This window comes from Ctenopharyngodon idella, chromosome 19, assembly GCF_019924925.1.
Source record: "Ctenopharyngodon idella isolate HZGC_01 chromosome 19, HZGC01, whole genome shotgun sequence".
Classification (NCBI taxonomy): Eukaryota; Metazoa; Chordata; class Actinopteri; order Cypriniformes; family Xenocyprididae; genus Ctenopharyngodon; species Ctenopharyngodon idella.
Window position 1 is genome coordinate 10,867,284 of NC_067238.1, and position 19,289 is coordinate 10,886,572.

Genomic DNA, 19,289 nt, shown 5'->3' on the forward strand with positions numbered 1-19,289 from the left:
GTTTGACCGTAGACTTTTTTTGACAATATAATGAAAATATTACACATGACTAGTAGTATGTTTTATTTACAAAAAACTGAATACAATGAAAAGAATTCTTAAAGTCATCTTTGCAAAAGCAAACATTTTCCCCAGAAATGTTCTCAAGATCTACACAATTTTACAATATACAGTATATTTTGTTACATCCAGACATTCATATATGAAACCTTTAGGTTAAACTATATTTAGCCACCTCTCAATGTTACAAAATTTCAGTTTGGAATGTTGAAAATGACCAGTACAATTTTTACAGGGGCGGACTAGCAGGTTGTGTAGATATGCAGTTTTTTTTACAGCTATTTACAGATCCTTTACAGAACCAAACCTCTCATTGAAGGCACAAATAAAAATATGTTGAAAAATGGGCAGCACAGAGATGACTTTAGATAAGGCATAGTGACATGACCCTTGCAGTACAGTCTCTAGGAATGGCTAGTGGGCAACAACTTTTTAAACTAAAACCTCAGGGCTCAAAGAGCATGTTAGAAGAAAGAGGTATGGTAATGCTCCTTTTTCCAAGATAAATATAAAAAACATTTTGCCAATATTGGCTTTAAACAGGCAAAAACAAAGTGGGACTGTAAAACATAAGAGTGTCAACATTTGTTTTAAACATTCATTTCAAAACGTAAATCCACGGGAAACCATCTACCTTCCAACATTATCAATGTACATATGTATCTCCCATTGCATGAAGTATATAATGTTCATAAAGGCTCAACACGCTGCTAAGTTTTTCAGTGCAGTCTGCACATTCAAAACTCTCCGACTCTTCTTGAGCAGTTGTTTCTATCTCCATATCAACACTTGTCTCCACAAATCTAGATCTCTGATTCCTGCGGCTGTAATTACATTTACCATTAGCCATCTCCTTTATGCTTTCACTTAAATTTAGGTTGGTGGTTTCCTGACCTGATGTGGCCTGAGGTAGATGTGTGCTGTCAGACTGAGCAGTGATTTCACTGTTTGGAAGTTCAGGACTGGTATTCTGAGAGTCTGAGGCCTCCTCGTGTTCATCAGGGTCCAAATTAATGACTGGAATCTGTACTCTGCGACTAGGGGGCACATAGAGCCTGTCAGGGTGGGAATAAACATACAGGCTTTCATCATTGGGTATTCCATCAAGTTTGAGGTCTGATATATGATTCCTTCGAGTGGTGGATGGGGTAGAATCTGACAATTTTGAGGTAGGTACTAATGCTGGACGGACATGAGTCTTTGCATCTCTAGAGTGCCGTATCTGATGAGCGTACAGCAAATCTCCCGTTGAAAAGCTAGCTTTACACCTCTTGCATTTGTGAGGAAAATCGAGTGGCTCTGATGGGATATCAGGGAGGGCCGGTCTATGGGATGTGGTGTGCGTTTTCAAGTGTTCCTTTAAGACTCTTGTATTTGTGAATGAGAGATTGCAAGGGAGACAAATGTGAGAGGTAGAACCATTGTGCAGAAGACTGTGCTTGATTAAGTTTGTTAAACTACTGAAAGTCTTAGAACAGACATCACATTTGAGACTTTTACAAAGTTTATGAGACTCACATTGGTGAGCATGTAAGCTTGCCTCCTGAATGAAGGTTTTGGGACAGAGCGGACAAGAATACGGACTCTGCCCAGCATGGTCGATCATATGTTCTTTAAAGGAGCTAAAGAAATGAAACTGCAGATTGCACTGATTACAAGAGTAACGACGACTTTTTAGGCGATGACGTCGCTGATGTAGCCATAGTTTACTCCACCTTTCAAAGAACTGTCCACAATGTGCACAGGTATATCTGAATCCAGGAGCATGCATTTGCAGATGAGCACTCAAAGTCCTGTACTGCTCGAATCGCTGACCACAACGTGAACACTTAAATTTCCAAAGACTCGGAGTGATTTCAATGCATTCTAGAGAGCTACTTGTGGAAGTACAGCCAACATCAGAATGATTGGGTGACTGAGCAATTGGGAGCTTGATGGGTGACAGGGTAGAACAAGTTTTAGGAAGCTGTGAAAGATCTGTGTCTCCTGTTTGTGTAGGTACCACATCCATCGATTGAGGCAGCTGCGGGAGTTGTTCCGAGCTGGTCTGCGTTTGGGAATTCAGCCGAAAGTCCTGTACTTGGTAAAGTCTGAGATGAGGTACACTTTAAAGGGTAGACTTGGGTAACACCTTGCATTATTTCAGAGAGTGATTGACCACAAATTTGCTCCTCCCCACTTGACTGGCAACAAACCTCACAATGAACATTCATTTCTGAATCCTTCTCATAACACTGACCACAAGAAAAACAAATGTATGGGGGAGAACTGGTGTGTGTTTGAAGGTGAAGAGTGTATTGGCACCATTTCCTGAAAAGCTGTTTGCATATTTGGCACTTGAAGAATACTGGTGTGTTCACTTGACCATCAACTCCTTGACTTACAATAAAGCCCTCAATGTTACCGCTTGCCTCATCGTTCTTCCTTGCAATGCATGTTTTTGATGCCTGGTGCATCCTAAGTTCAGACAGGGCACTGAATGCATGACCGCAGTGAAAGCAGGAGAAAGGAGTCTCGCCGGCATGGTCCTGAGAATGTTTTTTTAGGGCCTTCAGCTGGTTAAAGCCTTTTCCACAAATCGAACATGCATATGGTTTAACAGGCCAGTGACTTTTTTCATGAGCTGCGAGGCTTGACGGTTTCCAAAACTTCTTCCCACAGTCTTTACAAGTCAAGGGCCTCTTCACTTCATGTGCTTGCATGTGATTCTGCAATTTGATGTGGTTTACAAAGTTTTTCTTGCAAATAAGGCACCCATAATTGTTTGGGGTCTCTGAACACACATCTGATGAAGTATTTTTCTTGCTCTTAATGGCCTTATGTGGTTCGCTGTTCGCTTTTGATTCCTGCAAGTGGACTTGAAAATGACATAGCAAATCTTCTTTCTGCAAGAATCTTTGGCTACAGCAAGGACAAGGAAAAGAGGTATCCTGTTTATGTACATTACGGTGAGATTTCAGTTTAGAAAGCTGAGCAAATGTTTTTCCACAGATCTTGCATTTGTAGGGTTTGTCACCTGTATGAATGCGTTGATGAATGGCATATGCTGTAATGTGCCGAAAGGAAACACCACAGTATTTGCATGTGAGAGGTTTCTTCATTATTTCTTTAGGCTTGGATCTCATTGTTCTCTTATTAGACACCTTGTTTGGCATTACAACACATTCCTCACTATCCTGTGTGAAGCCATCCACTTTCTGTTCTGTAGATGTTTGAAATGCATTTTCTATCTCAGATGAGTTGTCAGGTATTTTTTCCCCTGACATTTTCACACCTAGTCCATCTGTTTCCTGAGTACATTTCAGCTCAATGTGTTCTGACTCCTTTTTGACCACACTGCTAGAAATTAAGTTACAAATTCCACTAGAGACTCCACCAGAGAGTCCTGTATTATCAATAACCGCAAATAAATCATTTCCATTTGGCTCAGCATCGTGTTCTTTGTACTTCTTGACTTCTTTCATTAAATTGGAGGACAGCTGAGTGGAAGAACTGCATAGGACCTCTGTTTTTGGCGTTATCTGACAGGTCCCTACAGTTATTGCTGGGAGCATTTCAACACTGCTTAGCTTGGTTTTCTCATTATCATTTTTCTCTGATGAAACTATACTATTTTGTTCCTCAGTGGAGCATTCATTAGTTATACTAAACTTTGTGAGTAAACTTTTAGCTGGTTCAGAACAATCTTGTATTTTGTTATTTTTGGCTTTTGTTGATAATCTTTGAAGCTCTTCATGTTCAGTTACAAGGTCACGGTGTGGTTCTTTAATTTTTCGTCTTTTCCGACCACGTTTTCCTCCTTTAACTACTTTAACCGTTGCCTTATTCTCAATCTTTATATCTGCCAGGACATCTCCATCTTGTTTCTTCACTGTTCCAGGCATAGGCAAAGATGTTTCCCCTTTCTCATTGAAATCGTTTGTGAAATTTTGAGGGAGGGAATGTATATCTGCTTTCTGAAAACCTTTGACTGATGGTTCAGATGTTCTGCTGGACACTCTCAAGCTTGATAACTTAAGTCTTTTAAAGTTCTTCCCTTTTTTATGCTTAAGTGCAGGGATGTTGTGTGACAAGTCATCAGTAACACTCTGAAGGGATTCTGAGGGATCAGCCCCCAATTGTTTGGTAACCATTACATTATCCACTTTAATAACCTTTCTCTTTTTAAGGGGTTGGACAACTTTCTGCTTCGCTGGACTTGCAGCTGCTTTGACAGTATTTTCTGTGCTGTCCTGACATAAAGATAGATCTGAGATCTGGACAGATGGAGAGGTGTTATCTTCCAAATGGGCAATAGATAACTTCTTTTTCTTGTTTTTAATTGAAGGGGGTCTTCCTCGTCTTGGTGACTTTTGCTTAACAGTGTACTGGTCTTCACAATCAGCAATTTGCATGGAACTGGAAAGAGTCTCTGTGCTGTCCTGACATGAAGAGAGATCTGAGATCTGAACAGATGGAGAGGTGTTATCTTCTAAATGTCCTATAGATAACTTCCGTTTCTTGCTTTTAATTGAGGAGGGTCTTCCTCGTTTTGGTGACTTTTGCTTAACAGTGTACTGGCCTTCACAATCAGCAAGTTGGATGGAATTGGAAAGAGTCTCTGTGCTGTCCTGACATGAAGAGAGATCGGAGATCTGGACAGATGGAGAGGTGTTATCTTCTAAATGTGCTATAGATAACTTCCGTTTCTTGCTTTTAATTAAGGAGGGTCCTCCTCGTCTTGATGACTTTTGCTTAGTGTGCTGGCCTTCACAATCAGCAGGTTGCATGGAACTGGAAAGAGTCTCTGTGCTGTCTGGACATGAAGAGAAATCAGACATCTGAATAGATGGAGAGGTATTATCTTCTAAATGTGCTATTGATGACTTCTGTTTCTTGCTTTTAATTGAGGGGGGTCTTCCACGTCTTGTTGACTTTTGCTGAACAGTGTACTGGTCTTCACATTCAGCAGGTTGCATGGAACTGGAAAGAGTCTCTGTGCTGTCCGGACATGAAGTGAGATCTGAGATCTGGACAGATGGAGAGGAGTTATCTTCTAAATGTGGTATAGGTAACTTCTGTTCCTTGCTTTTAAGTGAAGGCGGTCTTCCTCGTCTTGGTGACTTTTGCTTAACAGTGTACTGGTCTTCACAATAAGAAGGTTGCATGGAACTGGAAAGAGTCTTTGCGTTGTCCTCACATGAAGAGAGATCTGAGATCTGGACAGATGGAGAGGCGTTATCTTCTAAATGTGCTATCGGTAACTTCTGTTCCTTGCTTTTAATTGAAGGCGGTCTTCCTCGTCTTGGTGACTTTTCCTCAACAGTGTATTGGTTTTCACAATCAGCAGGCTGCATGGAACTGTAAAGAGTCTCTCCAAGCCTTGTATGACACTCAGTGATGTCTAAAGAACCCTGGGTTGACACATTTTCAACAAATAAACCCAAGTTAGTTTTTTGTGTGCGGGTTGATTTTCTTGATTTCGTTACGGATTCCTCTGGAATAACTGCTGTCCTCTGTGAGCTATCAGAAATTTGAATTTGTGTGTTGTTTTGAAAATCACAGGCAATTCTGTTATCATAAGATATATCTTTATGTTCCTCTTCTTTAACTGTTTGAGTTAACAGGCCTGCTATCTTCCTCTTCTTTCGTCCAGCTTTTCTACTCTTTGTTTTAGGGGTTTTTGTGGTTTTGAGGTCTTTAATTCTACTCTCTTCCTTGATTACATCTTTCTGATTAACCACATCACCATCTTTTTCAGGCTGCGGTGATCCTACAGTCTGACCATCAGGTGGTTCACAGAAATCTTGGATCTGTGTAAAGGTGACCATGACACCTGCCTCATCTGATCCAGTGTTTTTCTCTTGAGACAAAGAAACATTAGCAAATTCATGCGTTTCTGCAATTTGCTTGGATTTTTTGGCTTTCTTCTTAGCAACCTTCAAATGCTGGTCACAGCTGTCTGCTTCTAACGTTTCAAAATTCTCAGAAGCTACCTCCCGCACAACAGATGGCGCATCTGACATTTTGTTCTCTCTGTGTGCCAGCTCTAGGATCTTGCTTTGTTCATTAACTTCTTTTTGCACTAGCAATTGTTTCCCTTTTGTTTTCTTTGCCTTCTTCAGCAAGCTCTGAGAACATGCGACAGCTTCAGTAGTGATGAAATCCTGGTTTTCAACATGACTTTCAGCTGATTCTTTCACAGCATCTGTTTTTATGCAAGGGTCTTGTGTTGCATCCTTACCCAGAGATATTGGTGGAGGCAAAAGTGCTGGCAAAATCGTAGAATGTTCAGCATAGTCCTCTGGTTGAGAATTTCGAACTTTTAGTGCTGATGTTTTCTTTTTCTTATGTTTCTGTGCCATTTCTTCAGACCTTGAATTTGTGTTTCTGTTTGAAACTGAATTTTCATGCTGCACAGTAGCTGGAAAAGACTGTTCTCTAATACTGCTGATTGCTTGGGTAACATGTGTTTTGCGTTTAGTGAACTTTTTACTCTGTCTTTTCGTCTTCACTTTTATCTTCTTTTGGTTTAGGACATTATCAATTTCTGTTGTTGATGAAGAATCAAATGGATGGAGTTCTTGTTGCATTGACTGGTCAACTGCAGGTGTATGTAGTACTCCACCTTGAATGTCAGACATTTTCTTAGATTTTTTTGGTGTGCTGTGAGCAAATGAAGTTGAAACACATTCAGCGTGCTGCAAAGTGGCTGTAGAAGTCTGCATGACAAAAAGAGCAGTTGCGTGGTTGTCCTTCACTTCCTCTGTAATTGCCTTTTCCACAAGTCTTTCTTCTTTTAAAGTCATCTGTGAACTGGAGGCCACTATGTTTGCACTAGGTTTTGAGGTTACTGCAACCAAATCTTCATGCTGGTTTACACCGAGTATTTCTTCTGCCTCATTTTTGATTTTGGTCGCAGTCTTTTTTCTTGGCTTTTTCAGTGTGTTGGTTTGTCTAAAACTGCTTGAAGAGTCAATCTTTGAAGGTGAAATAGAATTTTCTTGTGTCACAAATGCTAATAAAGATGTGTCTTCAACCAAATGATCATTTAAGTGGTTGTCATTTGTTTTGTTTCTAGAAAGTTTTTTGACTTTCACAATCTTTTCTGGATTCGAAACCACAATCGATGCAAAGTCTTCTGAAGGCAGTACAGGAACATCTTTCTTTTGGCTAGTAGTGGATGTTTGTGCCTCCATAAATTTGATATTTGTCTTTCTCCTTTTACTTGATGTTTTTTCTGTGTTCTTTTGGCTGAAACCTGAAAACTCAGTTACTGTAGCAGACACAGAATCATCTGAAGAAACTGACTGATTCAAATGAACAGATTCACAGTTCTCACTGACTGTGTTATGAGAAACAAATTTGTCAAGTGTTTTTCTTGTGCTGAACCTTCTTATAGTTGGTTGCACAATGCTGGCATCAGATTCTGAGAGTGGATTCAAAACACTTTGAGCTTTTGTTTGGTCAACTGCAGGTATATGTACTGCTTTACGTTTAATATTTGACAATTTCTTTTTCACCGACTTCCTTGGTGTGCTGAAAACAATTGGTGACTCAGCTTCCGTTTCCGCAGTTGGAGCAGAATCTTTTTGCTCCTGAGTGGCTGTAGAAGGTTGTAAGTCCAAAAGAGTAGTGTCACAGTCATCTGTTCTAATAGCTTTCTTTACAGATCTTTTTTCTGTCATAGTCCTTGTGTTGGAAATCACCATGTTTTCCTTAGATTTGGATAACGGTAAGGGAATATTCTCTTGTGGGGATTTTGATGCCTTTTTGATATCTGCTCTTTTCTTTTGCCTTGATTTCTTTGGGTTTTTCTGAGGGCTTAGAATGTTTGAAGATTCAGTCACTGAGGTTGAAACAGAATCTGTTTGACTCACAGACTCTAGTAAAGGCTGACTATTGAGCAGACTAGTTGCATGCTTGTCATTTTTGCCTTTAGAAGCTTTTATACCAGGTCTTCTCACTTTCTGATGCTTCTTGAAGTCCATTAAGTCTGCCTCAACTTCTGAAAATGTTGTGAGATCATCATGCGGATCACCTTTGCTTTGTAGTGTTAGTAGAGCATATTTTTCTGTTTGCAATGTTTTCTTTTTTGTAGATTTTTTTGGACTGCACTCAGGAATACTGGACTCTAATCCAGAGATGGCCTGTTGGATTATTGCTGGGTTACTGACTTCTTTCACCTGGGTGGCGTCACTGACCTGAAAATGTGACGTACAGTCCTCTTCTGAGGACAAGACAGTGCTTTGAGACAAACACTGATTGCTAAATCTAGCAGATTTTTTTGCTTCTAAATGTAACCTTGTTCTGTTCTTCTGTTTCCTTCTAGAAACAGCCTTCTTGTCGATCCTAGCGGTTGAAGATGCTTTTACCTGAGAGGTTTCAGAGCAGCTATGATCTGGTTTTCGTGAGGTCTCTGCTGTATCTTCCACTAGTTCAAGTTGTGTCATCCGCAGTTGTGAATGACATAGTAATTTATTTCTAGGTGAAGGTGGGTTTACACCATTTGTAATTAAGTCCTCTTCTTTCATTGCAGTACTGTCATTTTTAGTCAATGAAAAGTCTTGATTAGTTTCTTCACTTCCAGTTGTGTCCGGTTTGACAGCACAGATTCCTGTGCCATACACAGAACAATCTCTTTTATTAGACTTGTGTATTGGTCCATTTAATTTCTCAAGTTCAGATTTTCTTCTTTTTCTTGATTTCTTACACTTTTGCAATGCTTTCTGTAGGTTAGGCTGAGAGGAGCAATCGATCCTTGAAGTGGGAGAAGGTGGAGCTGCATGAACATTCTCAGTAGTTGGAGGAATACTGCTTTCTGAAGTAATGTTGAGAAATGTGTTTTCATTTTTTTCAGAGTTTTGTACCTTTTCATCACAAGGCAGAAGAACTGTACTTGGATTTAATTTGCCACTTTCCCCTGGTTCTATCGGAGAATCCTTACATTTATAATCGAGATGAATTTTGTTGGATACAACCGTTTGATCTGGAACTGTCTCTGACCCTAAAGTAGAGTTATTAATTTCAGGGGCAGATTCTGTTTCCATCTTTAGACTGATTTCAGCATTATTTGTTTTAGACTCAGAGACATGCAGATTGCTTGTGTTTACCTTCTTGTCTTGCACATCATGCTGTAAGGAATGATCCTGGTAATTAATTGAAGTGTTTCCATCTGTAATCTCTGCTTGGTGACAGTCCTTTTGAAGATCAAGATGATGAAAACCATATAGATTAGATCCTTCAGGAACAGTTTTATTGTTTCCTGTTGCATGTTTGAAGCAAATATCTGTGCCCGCAGTTTTTTCTGGACTGACATCTTTGCACGACTCGGATCCTTGTGTGATTCCTTGGAGGGTGTGTTCAACAGACTGCTTGACCGAAGGAATACCTGGGAACTTTTCACTTTTCACAAAACCTTCTGAAGAAGAAAAAGGAGTGTATGAACTCCTATTAAATCCTGATAATAACCCTGGCTCATTTTCTCTGAATCCAGTCATTCCAAGTTCCTCCTTTCCTAGAGATGATCCTACAGCTAATACGCTTGGCTCATCACTTTCCCCCTGCAAATAGATAAAATATGACAATAAATTGATTATTTGTTCTTTGATTGCTTGCATGCTGTTTTATAAAATCTACATTCAGAAGATTTTTGATATCAGCTCCTACCATTTCCAGAACATCTTTCTTTTTACTGATGCCATCTGACAACATTGAAATAAAGGAATCCGGTTCTTCTTTCATTCCTTGCCCATCCTGTCTCTCATTTAGTTTGGATCCTGCTATCTGATAGTCATCTCTTAATGTAAATTTTGCCTCAGTTTCAGGTCCTTTATATACAGCATTGAAGTCTATTAAGGGGCCACATACATCCATGGATAAAGTCGGTTCCATTTCCATTCCATTACTCATCTCTAGAGCATCTTTGATCACGGACGTCCAATTACAGTTTCCTTGGTCCTGTGAAAAAAATAATGGAGGTGACAATGGAGAAATAACATTTATTTGGGGTATGCGCTGTAGAGGTCACATACCTTTTCTTGTGGCACATATTGGGCACATCTGGGTGGAAGCAAATGTGTGACACTAGCTGATGCTTCACACAAAGGGTCTTTCAGAAAATCGCTTTTTTCCCTTCTCTCCACTATCTTATCATCCACTGCAGCACCAGGTTTGATGAGACAATGATTATTGGGAGAATATGAATATTTAACAGAATTTGTCGTCATTTCTGAGGAAGTTCCATGGTAATCTGGTAACAAAGCTTTAAATGCACCACTCATACAAGATGACAGCGATGACACGGGTTCTCCCGCTGCAAAGCTGTCTCCTATCAAGTCATTATCCTAAAAAAATAATAAAAAAAGAGATAGTTAAGTTTAGAAGTGAGGAGCTGGATGCAACCTAACAATGTTGCTATTCAGCCTCACAATTGATATATCACTTACCTTTGGCTGTGTTTGGAGCCAGTTACTGTGAGAGAACTCTTCTGCTCTTTCTCCATAATTTCCCTCAGTCATTACTTTATCATAATGTACAGAAATATAATTACTGTAACTTACCTCCTGATGTTCCCCTGATATATTATAGGGAACCCTGCTGTTATGGCTTCCGTGTTTATTCCATGGTGGTAACTCGCCATCCATGGTACCCAAATGCTTGATCTGATTTGAAAAGTTCTCATAAAATGCCTGTGAGGGGGGGGGGAATAGTTTAGATTTAGTTTTAAGCTTAGAAATTAGATTTAGTAAAGCAAAATAAATGCTAAAATTTTAGCAAAACAATAAATCAAAATATATTTTCAAAAAACAAACAAGGCAAAACATGATAGTGTTAAAACAAACATAGCAGAATTTTTATGCATATTCATTCCATTTCGTACCACTATTATTGTATTTTCTACTGCATTTACTCATTCTCATTTGTTTTGTGTCTGTTGTGCCTTTCTTTTACAAACAACGCCAACCGATCTTGTGTGACATTTGAATTCTCCTCTATAATACGATCTAATGTGTAACAGTGCAGTGATTGGATTAAAAGAGTTTATTCTCATGAATAATACGGAGGAACTGATGATGTACACATGTACTCTCCAGCCACGACAGCCAAGCACCACTCTGAATGAACGCATATACCTCACTTTTCGTGATGTTGATTCAACTTTGCTTTGCGAAAGATCGAAATAAGCTCAGAAAAACGAAAAAATAACCACTTTTACTTTACTAATAAACATATACCCCTGGTTTCACAGACAAGGCTTAAAAGGATAGTTCACCCAAAAATTATCCTATGATTTACCCACCCTCAAGCCATCCTAGGTGTAATGACTATCTTCTTTCAGACAACACAATCAAAGATATATTAAAATATATCCTGGCTCTTCCAAGCTTTATAATGGTAGTGAAGGGGGCGTGAGATTTTGAAGCCCAAAAAAAGTTCATCCATTATAAAAGTGATCCACACGGCTCCAGGGGGTTAATAAAGTCCTTCTGAAGCGAAGCGATGGGTTTTTGTAAGAAAAATATCCATATTTAAAACTTTATTAACTATAATAACTAGCTTCCGGCAGACAGCTGTACGCATCAATTTACGGCGAAAGAGTTAACCTCTGACACGATGTAGGATGTAGTAGTAGCATAAGTTTAGACACCTCTCACGGTTCAAACAAATAGGGCTGGGCAACAAAATCAAGATTTTCTTCTTATATAGAAATTCTCTGACATTTATCTTTAAAAATTCTCGTTTTAGACTTCTAATTCATGACCAGTGTTTTGTTTTGCTCTATCCGCTTTCGCGTTCGTCAATGCATCATGCGTCGGGTCAGGGGTTACTCTTTCGTCGGAATCGATGCGTATGACCATCTGCCAAAAGCTAGTTATTAGTAGTTTATAAAGTGAAGCTTCGCTTCAGAAGGCCTTTATTAACCCCCTGGAGCCGTATGGATTACTTTTTATGATGGATGAACTTCTTTGGGCTTCAAAATCTCACGCCCCCTTCACTACCATTATAAAGCTTGGAAGAGCCAGAATATATTTTAATATAACTCTGATTGTGTTAGTCTGAAAGAAGATAGTCATATACACCCAGGATGGCTTGAGGGTGAGTAAATCATAGGATAGTCTAATTTTCAATTTTGGGTAAACTATCCCTTTAAGCCTAGTCCCACACTAAAATGCATGTTTGAGCTGTTTTAACTGAAAGCAACTTGCACTGACATATCTTAATATTGTCATTGTTTTGTCTCAAGATGCACACCAGTAATGTTTTTTTCTAAGGCATATTAAAGCTGCAGTCCGTAAGTTTTACCTCTTTGTCGCCATCTCTGTTTGAAACCTGCAATTGCAGTTATTTGCGGAATTATCATCTTTACGTGGGTTGGGCATCGGCACGGCTCTTCAGCGCGGATGAATCTAATGTTTTGAGGAGAATGGGGGGTGACTCTCAGTTACCGCACCGGTGGGTACCGTACTTCGGAATCACAAATTGTAGTCTTGGAAGTATGACCAAAATAAGAATTTTACCGGAAAATGTCATCTGAACAAGTAAGTAACAAATCTGCCACTTCTGTTTTGACAAACTGAGAAAAAAAAAAAGCATTACAATATATCGCGCTACTAATGGTGATTAAATCTAACGTTCGCTTAGCTCATATCACATCAAACCGTGCAAATTATTATTATTGTTATACTTTATTCTCAAATTGTTAATGTTAGCAACATCAGCATTCGTAACTGTGTATTTAATGTGTGAGAAAAAGCTATAAATGATCCATCACCTGCAGCATCCTCACATGCATACGATATTGCCTACAAGTTGGAACTCCTTTATGTAAACAGACGTGACATAATGACACAAAGACAAACGGCAGCATGCTCGAATTTCCCGCAGAAATCTACCAGTACCACTCAGATTAGAGGACATTATTACAAGCTTACCGTTGTGAATCGGGCTAAGGTAAGTACTTGCCTCAAAAATGATTTTGCATAATTTAACCCCAAAAAAAGTTACTGACTGAAGCTTTAATAAAAGCTAAATGCCCTAATTGAACTAAGCACTATCTGTGAAACCGGGCCAATGAGTGCTTTTGTTGTTTTCATTGATGTTCAACCAGAACATATCTGTTAACATCTTAAAAAACGTGTTTTAGAATTTCATGACCCTTTAAGTGTCAGAAAAAAAAGAAGACACTGCTAGACCTTAAATTTTATCAAACGAAGATGACCATCTTGACTGCTCCATAAGGTTATAATACTGTCCTTTAATTTATTTAATTTTAATCTCCATGCCTGCACCTTCTCTGTCTTACATGGCAACATTCTCAAGTCTGAAACTGCCCCAACATAGTCGACATACCTCTATGGAGTAAGGAAGTAAAGGTAAGCCACATTTTTGTAACATCTTTGTTTCCATCCTTTTAACTATAACTTCTATTCAATTTTAGTTTCAACTCAATTTTCTTAGAGTTTTTGTTTCTCCAGGGTGCAAACTGATGAATTCATTCATCGAATTAGATAAACAATCATGATTCTTGTAAATATATATTTGTTGATGCCAACTTGCCACTGTGTTTGTTGATGCCAACTTGTATACACGCAAAGTTACTTGTTTTGGTTAAAAGGTTTGTTACTTATGTAAAATTAAATATTAAACACAGACAGAAATTCAAACCAGGATTGACTAAATGTGCATCCTGACAAAAGCAACTCCACAGATTATTATGTTGATAGAAAAATAAAATAATAATTAAAACATTTTTCGTTAATATCATTCTAATAGTGATTTTTTTCATGTTAATTTTAAAAGCACATGGGGAGGAAGAATGTTAATAAACGGAACTAAATTTGCTTGCAAAACGGGAGGGGGGATTCAATGTGGTCAGCTTCTTGTGCAGTCGACCGTAAAATATTCCCAAAAGCCGTATACTTCTAGTGCACAAATAGTAATTCGAAAGTTTTGTTTGACTAAGTTTGTTTGTTTGTCGCGCTTGAATCTTAGCTGTATGCTAACTTGCAAACTAAACCTTACTGAATTTATAAAAACATACATGTAACACGACTTATCTGGATGCCCTGAAAAAAACCGCGTCTGTCGTCTGCACGATAAACACTTTAAAGCAGTTCTGGTAATCATTTTTTGTATTCTTTAATAAATAAATAAATAAATAAATAAATCCACTGGGCGAAAACACAGTGGGCTCGTGCACTTACCTATACGGTCGGCGCCCTTAATCCATGGCTCGCTCGCGGTCATTTATCATTCGCTGTTATAAGTAGTCCCGTTAATCTCAGAGCGTTGTTACTGTACGAATATTATTGTCGTGTAAATTATCTTTCGTGTTCAATACATTTGCTTATTTTCCTCGTGGTGGTCTGTTGTGGGGTTCTGGTGTATCCAAACACAACATCCGTAATAGACCGGAAGACCGAGAGGTCCGTGTGGTGTGGGAGACTTCTCGGGATTTCATTTATTTGTTGTACTGGGGAGTGCATAAAACTTAAATATTGTTTTGGAAAATTGGAAACACCCACACAATATATCGTATTATATTATAAGGATCAATGACAATGGATATTTGATATTTAAAATCTAGTTCAAAAACGCTCTAAATTGGAATTGTTTTTATGTTGGTTTGAAAAACGTAGGCCTACATTTTCTTAAAAAAAAAAAAAAAAAAAAAGAAAGAGAGGAGGATAGTTCACCCAAAAATGAAAATTCTGTCATCATTCTGTCATTATTTACCATAATGTTTTTCCAAAGCTGTACGAGTTTCTTTCTTCTGTTGAACACATAAGAAGATATTTTGAAGAATGTAACCAGACATTCTTTTTTTCCCCCTTCTATGGAAGTCTATGGCTACAATCAACTGTCTGGTTATCGACATTCTTCAAAATATCTTCCTTTGTGTTCAACAGAAAAAAGAAATTCATACGAGTTTGGAACAACATAAAGGTGAGTAAATGATAACAGAGTTTTCATTTTTGGGTGAACTATCCCTTTAACATTTTAAAACACTGCTTATTTTATTATTATTAATAATAATAATAATAATAAAACAATGTGCCAAACTATGTATGCCAATATGCAAAAAAAAAAAAAAAAAAAATCCAGCCTTTTAATTTATATAAATATATCCGGACAGTTACATGACCTGAATGATGTGATAATTCAGAAATGAAAACATGTTTAGCATATAAATGTATTTGTAATTTATTTTTGAATAAATTAATAGATTCAGGAAAAAATAAGTGATGTCATTGACCAATGTACTAACAATATATGTGTATAACAAGGATAGTCATTCTCATTGGTACATGCTGTTTTTATTAAGCTTTATATTACATAGTCTACATCTGTAGCTACATACATGCAGTACTAATGGTATATTTCACTCTTTACCTTTACACATTCAATACTTTCATTTCTGTAAGCAAAGTGAAAAAGTCAATCCAATCATGTTTTTATGAGACCTCATTCTTATGCACTTGTATTAATGCCCTCCCAGATTGTCTCCAGTTGCTTTTGGACATGAGAGACATAGGGCTCAAACCAATTTTGTAGCTCCTCTGCCTTATCCTTAAGAGTGTTACGCATATTTTCTGTGGTCTTCTCAAATTTCTCTTTGAGGTCCTGAATTTGTGATTCCAGTTTCTCTTTTATTCCTTCACACTGGCTTCTCAGCAGTTCTCCCAGAGTTGACAGCTTCTCTTCAGCACGCTGATGCATTGCAGTGAAGTAAGGCTCAAGACGATCCTTCACATCCTCCATACTCTGAGCAGCACGAGAACGAACCTCCGCAAAGTATGTTTCCATTTTCCTTTAGATCAGAGGGACATTCAGAAAAATTGCTCAAAATTTAGGTTTTCATAGAATATTGTAGTATAACTTTATATATGCAATTTTTTATAAAATATATTTTGTAAATGTATATACAAGTTTTTTTTATTTTTATTTTTTTTATCTAAAAACGTTGTTGCATAGTGCCTGCAACCCCTTCATCCGTGACTTATTCACGATACAGCACTAGCCTCGAGTACCTTATTGCTTTTATGAAACGGTTGCCACACAATACAAATATTAAAGCCAAAAATATGTATCAATGGAACTTTCATGAAGTAAACTTTCACTAAAAGCCTTCCTTCTGCCGGAAAAAATAGTCCCTGACCGTGAACAGCAACTGAAGTTACATTATTACGCCATTAGATGGCGGCAAAGACTGTCTTTATGAGTGTGCTAGTCAGTAGCGAAGACTTTTACATTGAAAAGACTGAATTGTTACGAACACGTAACAAGACACAACTGACAAATGCTTTGACTAGCGCTGTCAGTCACGGGAAAACCCCTTAACTGTTAAAAGGACAAGATAATACATTTATTATGAACATAGGACTGACTTGAGAGAAAATGCTAAATCTAAATGCAGGTAATAAACTCTCTCACTCAATCTCTTTCTCACAGTACTCTTCTACACAATACAGTAAGCTTCAGTGAACAATATCAACTGAGAACGAACAGTTTACATTGCGAAGAGTGGTTGCTAAGGGTGTTGTGTAGTGATACACAGAACCGTTGTGTGAAGCGGTCATAGCCGTGGTTTATCGTGAATAAAACACAGCTATTGACCAATCAGAATCAATCACAGGAACTAACCGCTTTATAATTAAGTTTAATACCATGACTTACTTGTTGATCTCTTGGATGTCCTTGTTAAAACGTTTCCTTAATTTCTTGGCATAGGTGTTGACTCTGTTCTTGACATCTTCAGCGTTCTGTTGCACCATAGTCTGGAGCTCCTGGTTGTATTCAGTGACGCGATCCCTAGCTTCTTCCATGTGTGTGCGGAGTTTACTGGCCAGCAGTTGCAAATCTTCATTGAATTTTTGGGCAGTCTCCTGCGCATAGGGGCCCAGTTTGGAGTGCAAGTCATCTTTATACATTTGCAGCTCCATCATGGTGTCAACGATCAGTGTGCTGCGAAGAATTTGAAATGAATATTAGTATCATAAATCAGCGTTCTTGAAACTGGACTTCAATTTCCACTCAGTCTCGTCTTTTCTGCAACTTTGCAAATTGAGCTGCTCAGATGTTTGCTCTGCGGTGATGTTTCGTAGCATTTACTCACTCTAATTCTCTGCCGAGCTGGGTGGCCTTGATGTTGTCCCTCATCTCCTCAGCCCTAGAGGTCAGCTCAGACACACGGTTCCAGAACTGATCCACTGCCTCTTCCCAGCGGTTCTTTGGCTCATCCTGAAACAGGAAGCGCCCCTGGCAGCCTGCAAAGTCAGAATGGTGCACAAATATTCTTTAGCGCTTGGAATATAATTCAGTTAGTACATTGTTGTAGATGCATAATCTGTACGGTCAAGGTCTCATTGAAAACCGTCACATAATCCATTCAAATGATCTGTCAAAGTAATCCAAGTTCTAAGAATACTGTATGTATCAAATCAAACTGTCAGCCTCCACTGAGTCAGCTTATGGTTTGAATTTGTTAAGATTGGCATTGTTGATTGTCGCTTACCTGAAATTATAGCGAGAGCAAGGATTACAGCCACAAACTTCATGATTGGTTTTGGACAGTACACCAGACAGATCTTCCAATGTGTTCTGTAATGAGAGTTTTTGAAGCAGCTGGTATTTATATGACTTGGATCACAGTCATGTTAATAGCCATAATGTGACTATGAACAGGTGAATTGGCAGCCTGTGTCCAAAGTTCTTCTCTTCAGATACTTGTTTATCGCAGCATTCCATTACACGTTGCATAATTAAGGTTCCAAAAGGACAAGATGTGCTATAATTCAAAATTGGTTTGTTAAAAATCAATGTGGTCCATTGGTTTGGGTGATCTTGCCACTTAAGTGAAAGCACAGAAACAATGTCATATTTGAACATCAAGACAAATACGTCAAGAACATCAAAAACGTGTATTTGTATTGAACACAATAACACAAAACAATCAAAGAAAGTGAAGCAGAAAAGAGATGGACCACACTTTAAAAAGTAAGACAGTAATGAAATTCCTAAATGTTAAAAATTGTAATATTTCATTATTATGCAACAAGACATTTGCTACTAAAAAACATCTTGCGTTGCATGATTCAAGGATCAAAGCTTATCATTTATCTCTCTTCTAATTACCATTTTATCACTTTGTACTTCACATTCTCCCCATTTGGAATGAGCATTGTAATGCTTAAAATTTAGCTGTAAGTGTTATGCACTGTAAACTAGGAACACGCTGACCTGTCTAAAACCAACAACTAAAACATGAGACACCATATCAGCAAGCTGATATATCAAACACGAGGGAATGAGTCTTTTATCTTGAGAATTTCTTACAAAGTCTTTGTGCAAGAGGGCCGTTTTGACTCTACCATGCATAGTAACTAGATTAAATATTAGGTTGTTTTGATAAAGGTATCTGTGTAATAGGCCTCAATTGGAGTATAAATATAAATTTGTAGGCACTGTCATTTACGTAACTGACATTATAAGGCTCATTGCCTGTTTATCACATTTAGTTTATTATTATTACCTAATATACAGGGGTTGGACAATGAAACTGAAACACTGGCCAGTATAGTGTTGGAGGTTTCACGCCTGGTGGCCAATCTTCACTGATTTTACATTCCATCAGTAAGAGCAGAGTGTGAAGGTTGAATTAGTAGAGCAATAGCACTGCTGTACATAAAATATTGCAAAATGCACACATAAAGGGAGACATATCAGAGTTCAAAAGAGGACAAAGTGTTGGTGCACGTCTCGCTGGCTTATCTGTGTCCAGGACAGCACGTCTTTGTGCTGTATCGAGAGCTATGGTATCCAGGGTAATGTCGGTATACCAGGACAAAACCATATCCAACAGGAGTAACTGTCTGACTCTCCTGTTTCCACCAGAACTGTTCATTGGGAGCTCCACACAATCAATATTCATGGTCGGGCTGCTATAACCAAACCTTGTCAGTTTCATTGGTGCCAACAGTGCAAATCTCAGTCTGTGGAGAATGTAAACATGTATTGTTCTTTGATGAGCCCATCTTCACAGTCTTTCCCACATCCATGGGAGTTACGATGTGAAGAAGCCCCAAAGAGGCTTAACACCTGGACTGTTGCTGCACAGAGTGAAGCACGGCAGTGGGTCAGTGATGGCTTGGGCTGCAATATAATGGCACTCCCTACTGTGCTTGATGAGTGCGTCACTGCATTCTGGAGGATCATGTGCACCTAATAGTTCAAACATTGTACCCAGA

At 38.4% G+C, this 19,289-nt stretch overlaps 2 protein-coding genes across 2 annotated transcripts; both read right to left on the minus strand.

Moving 5' to 3' along the window:
- Nucleotides 1–46: 46 nt before the first annotated feature.
- On the minus strand, nt 47–14,464 carry si:ch73-347e22.4 (zinc finger protein 629). The gene is made up of 5 exons (XM_051872667.1): nt 14,247–14,464; nt 10,602–10,730; nt 10,074–10,385; nt 9,709–9,999; nt 47–9,602 (listed from the first exon to the last, which is right to left on the minus strand). The coding sequence occupies exon 5, from the start codon at nt 2,069–2,071 to the stop codon at nt 707–709; it is 1,365 nt and encodes a 454-aa protein (XP_051728627.1). The 5' UTR covers nt 2,072–9,602; nt 9,709–9,999; nt 10,074–10,385; nt 10,602–10,730; nt 14,247–14,464; the 3' UTR covers nt 47–706.
- A 766-nt stretch (nt 14,465–15,230) lies between these two features.
- On the minus strand, nt 15,231–17,723 carry apoea (apolipoprotein Ea). The gene is made up of 4 exons (XM_051872671.1): nt 17,558–17,723; nt 17,159–17,309; nt 16,720–17,007; nt 15,231–15,853 (listed from the first exon to the last, which is right to left on the minus strand). The coding sequence occupies exons 1-4, from the start codon at nt 17,598–17,600 to the stop codon at nt 15,514–15,516; spliced, it is 822 nt and encodes a 273-aa protein (XP_051728631.1). The 5' UTR covers nt 17,601–17,723; the 3' UTR covers nt 15,231–15,513.
- Nucleotides 17,724–19,289: the final 1,566 nt, after the last annotated feature.

Bases quoted from the DNA above. Each gene is read 5' to 3' on its own strand.
- si:ch73-347e22.4 (XM_051872667.1), bottom strand. From the start codon at position 2,071: ATGGATGTGGTACCTACACAAACAGGAGACACAGATCTTTCACAGCTT.
- apoea (XM_051872671.1), bottom strand. From the start codon at position 17,600: ATGAAGTTTGTGGCTGTAATCCTTGCTCTCGCTATAATTTCAG. The intron at 17,310-17,557 runs GTAAGCGACAAT...CTGACTTTGCAG, and splicing joins TGCTCTCGCTATAATTTCAG to GCTGCCAGGGGCGCTTCCTG. The intron at 15,854-16,719 runs GTAAGTCATGGT...TCTGATCTAAAG, and splicing joins GACATCCAAGAGATCAACAA to GAAAATGGAAACATACTTTG.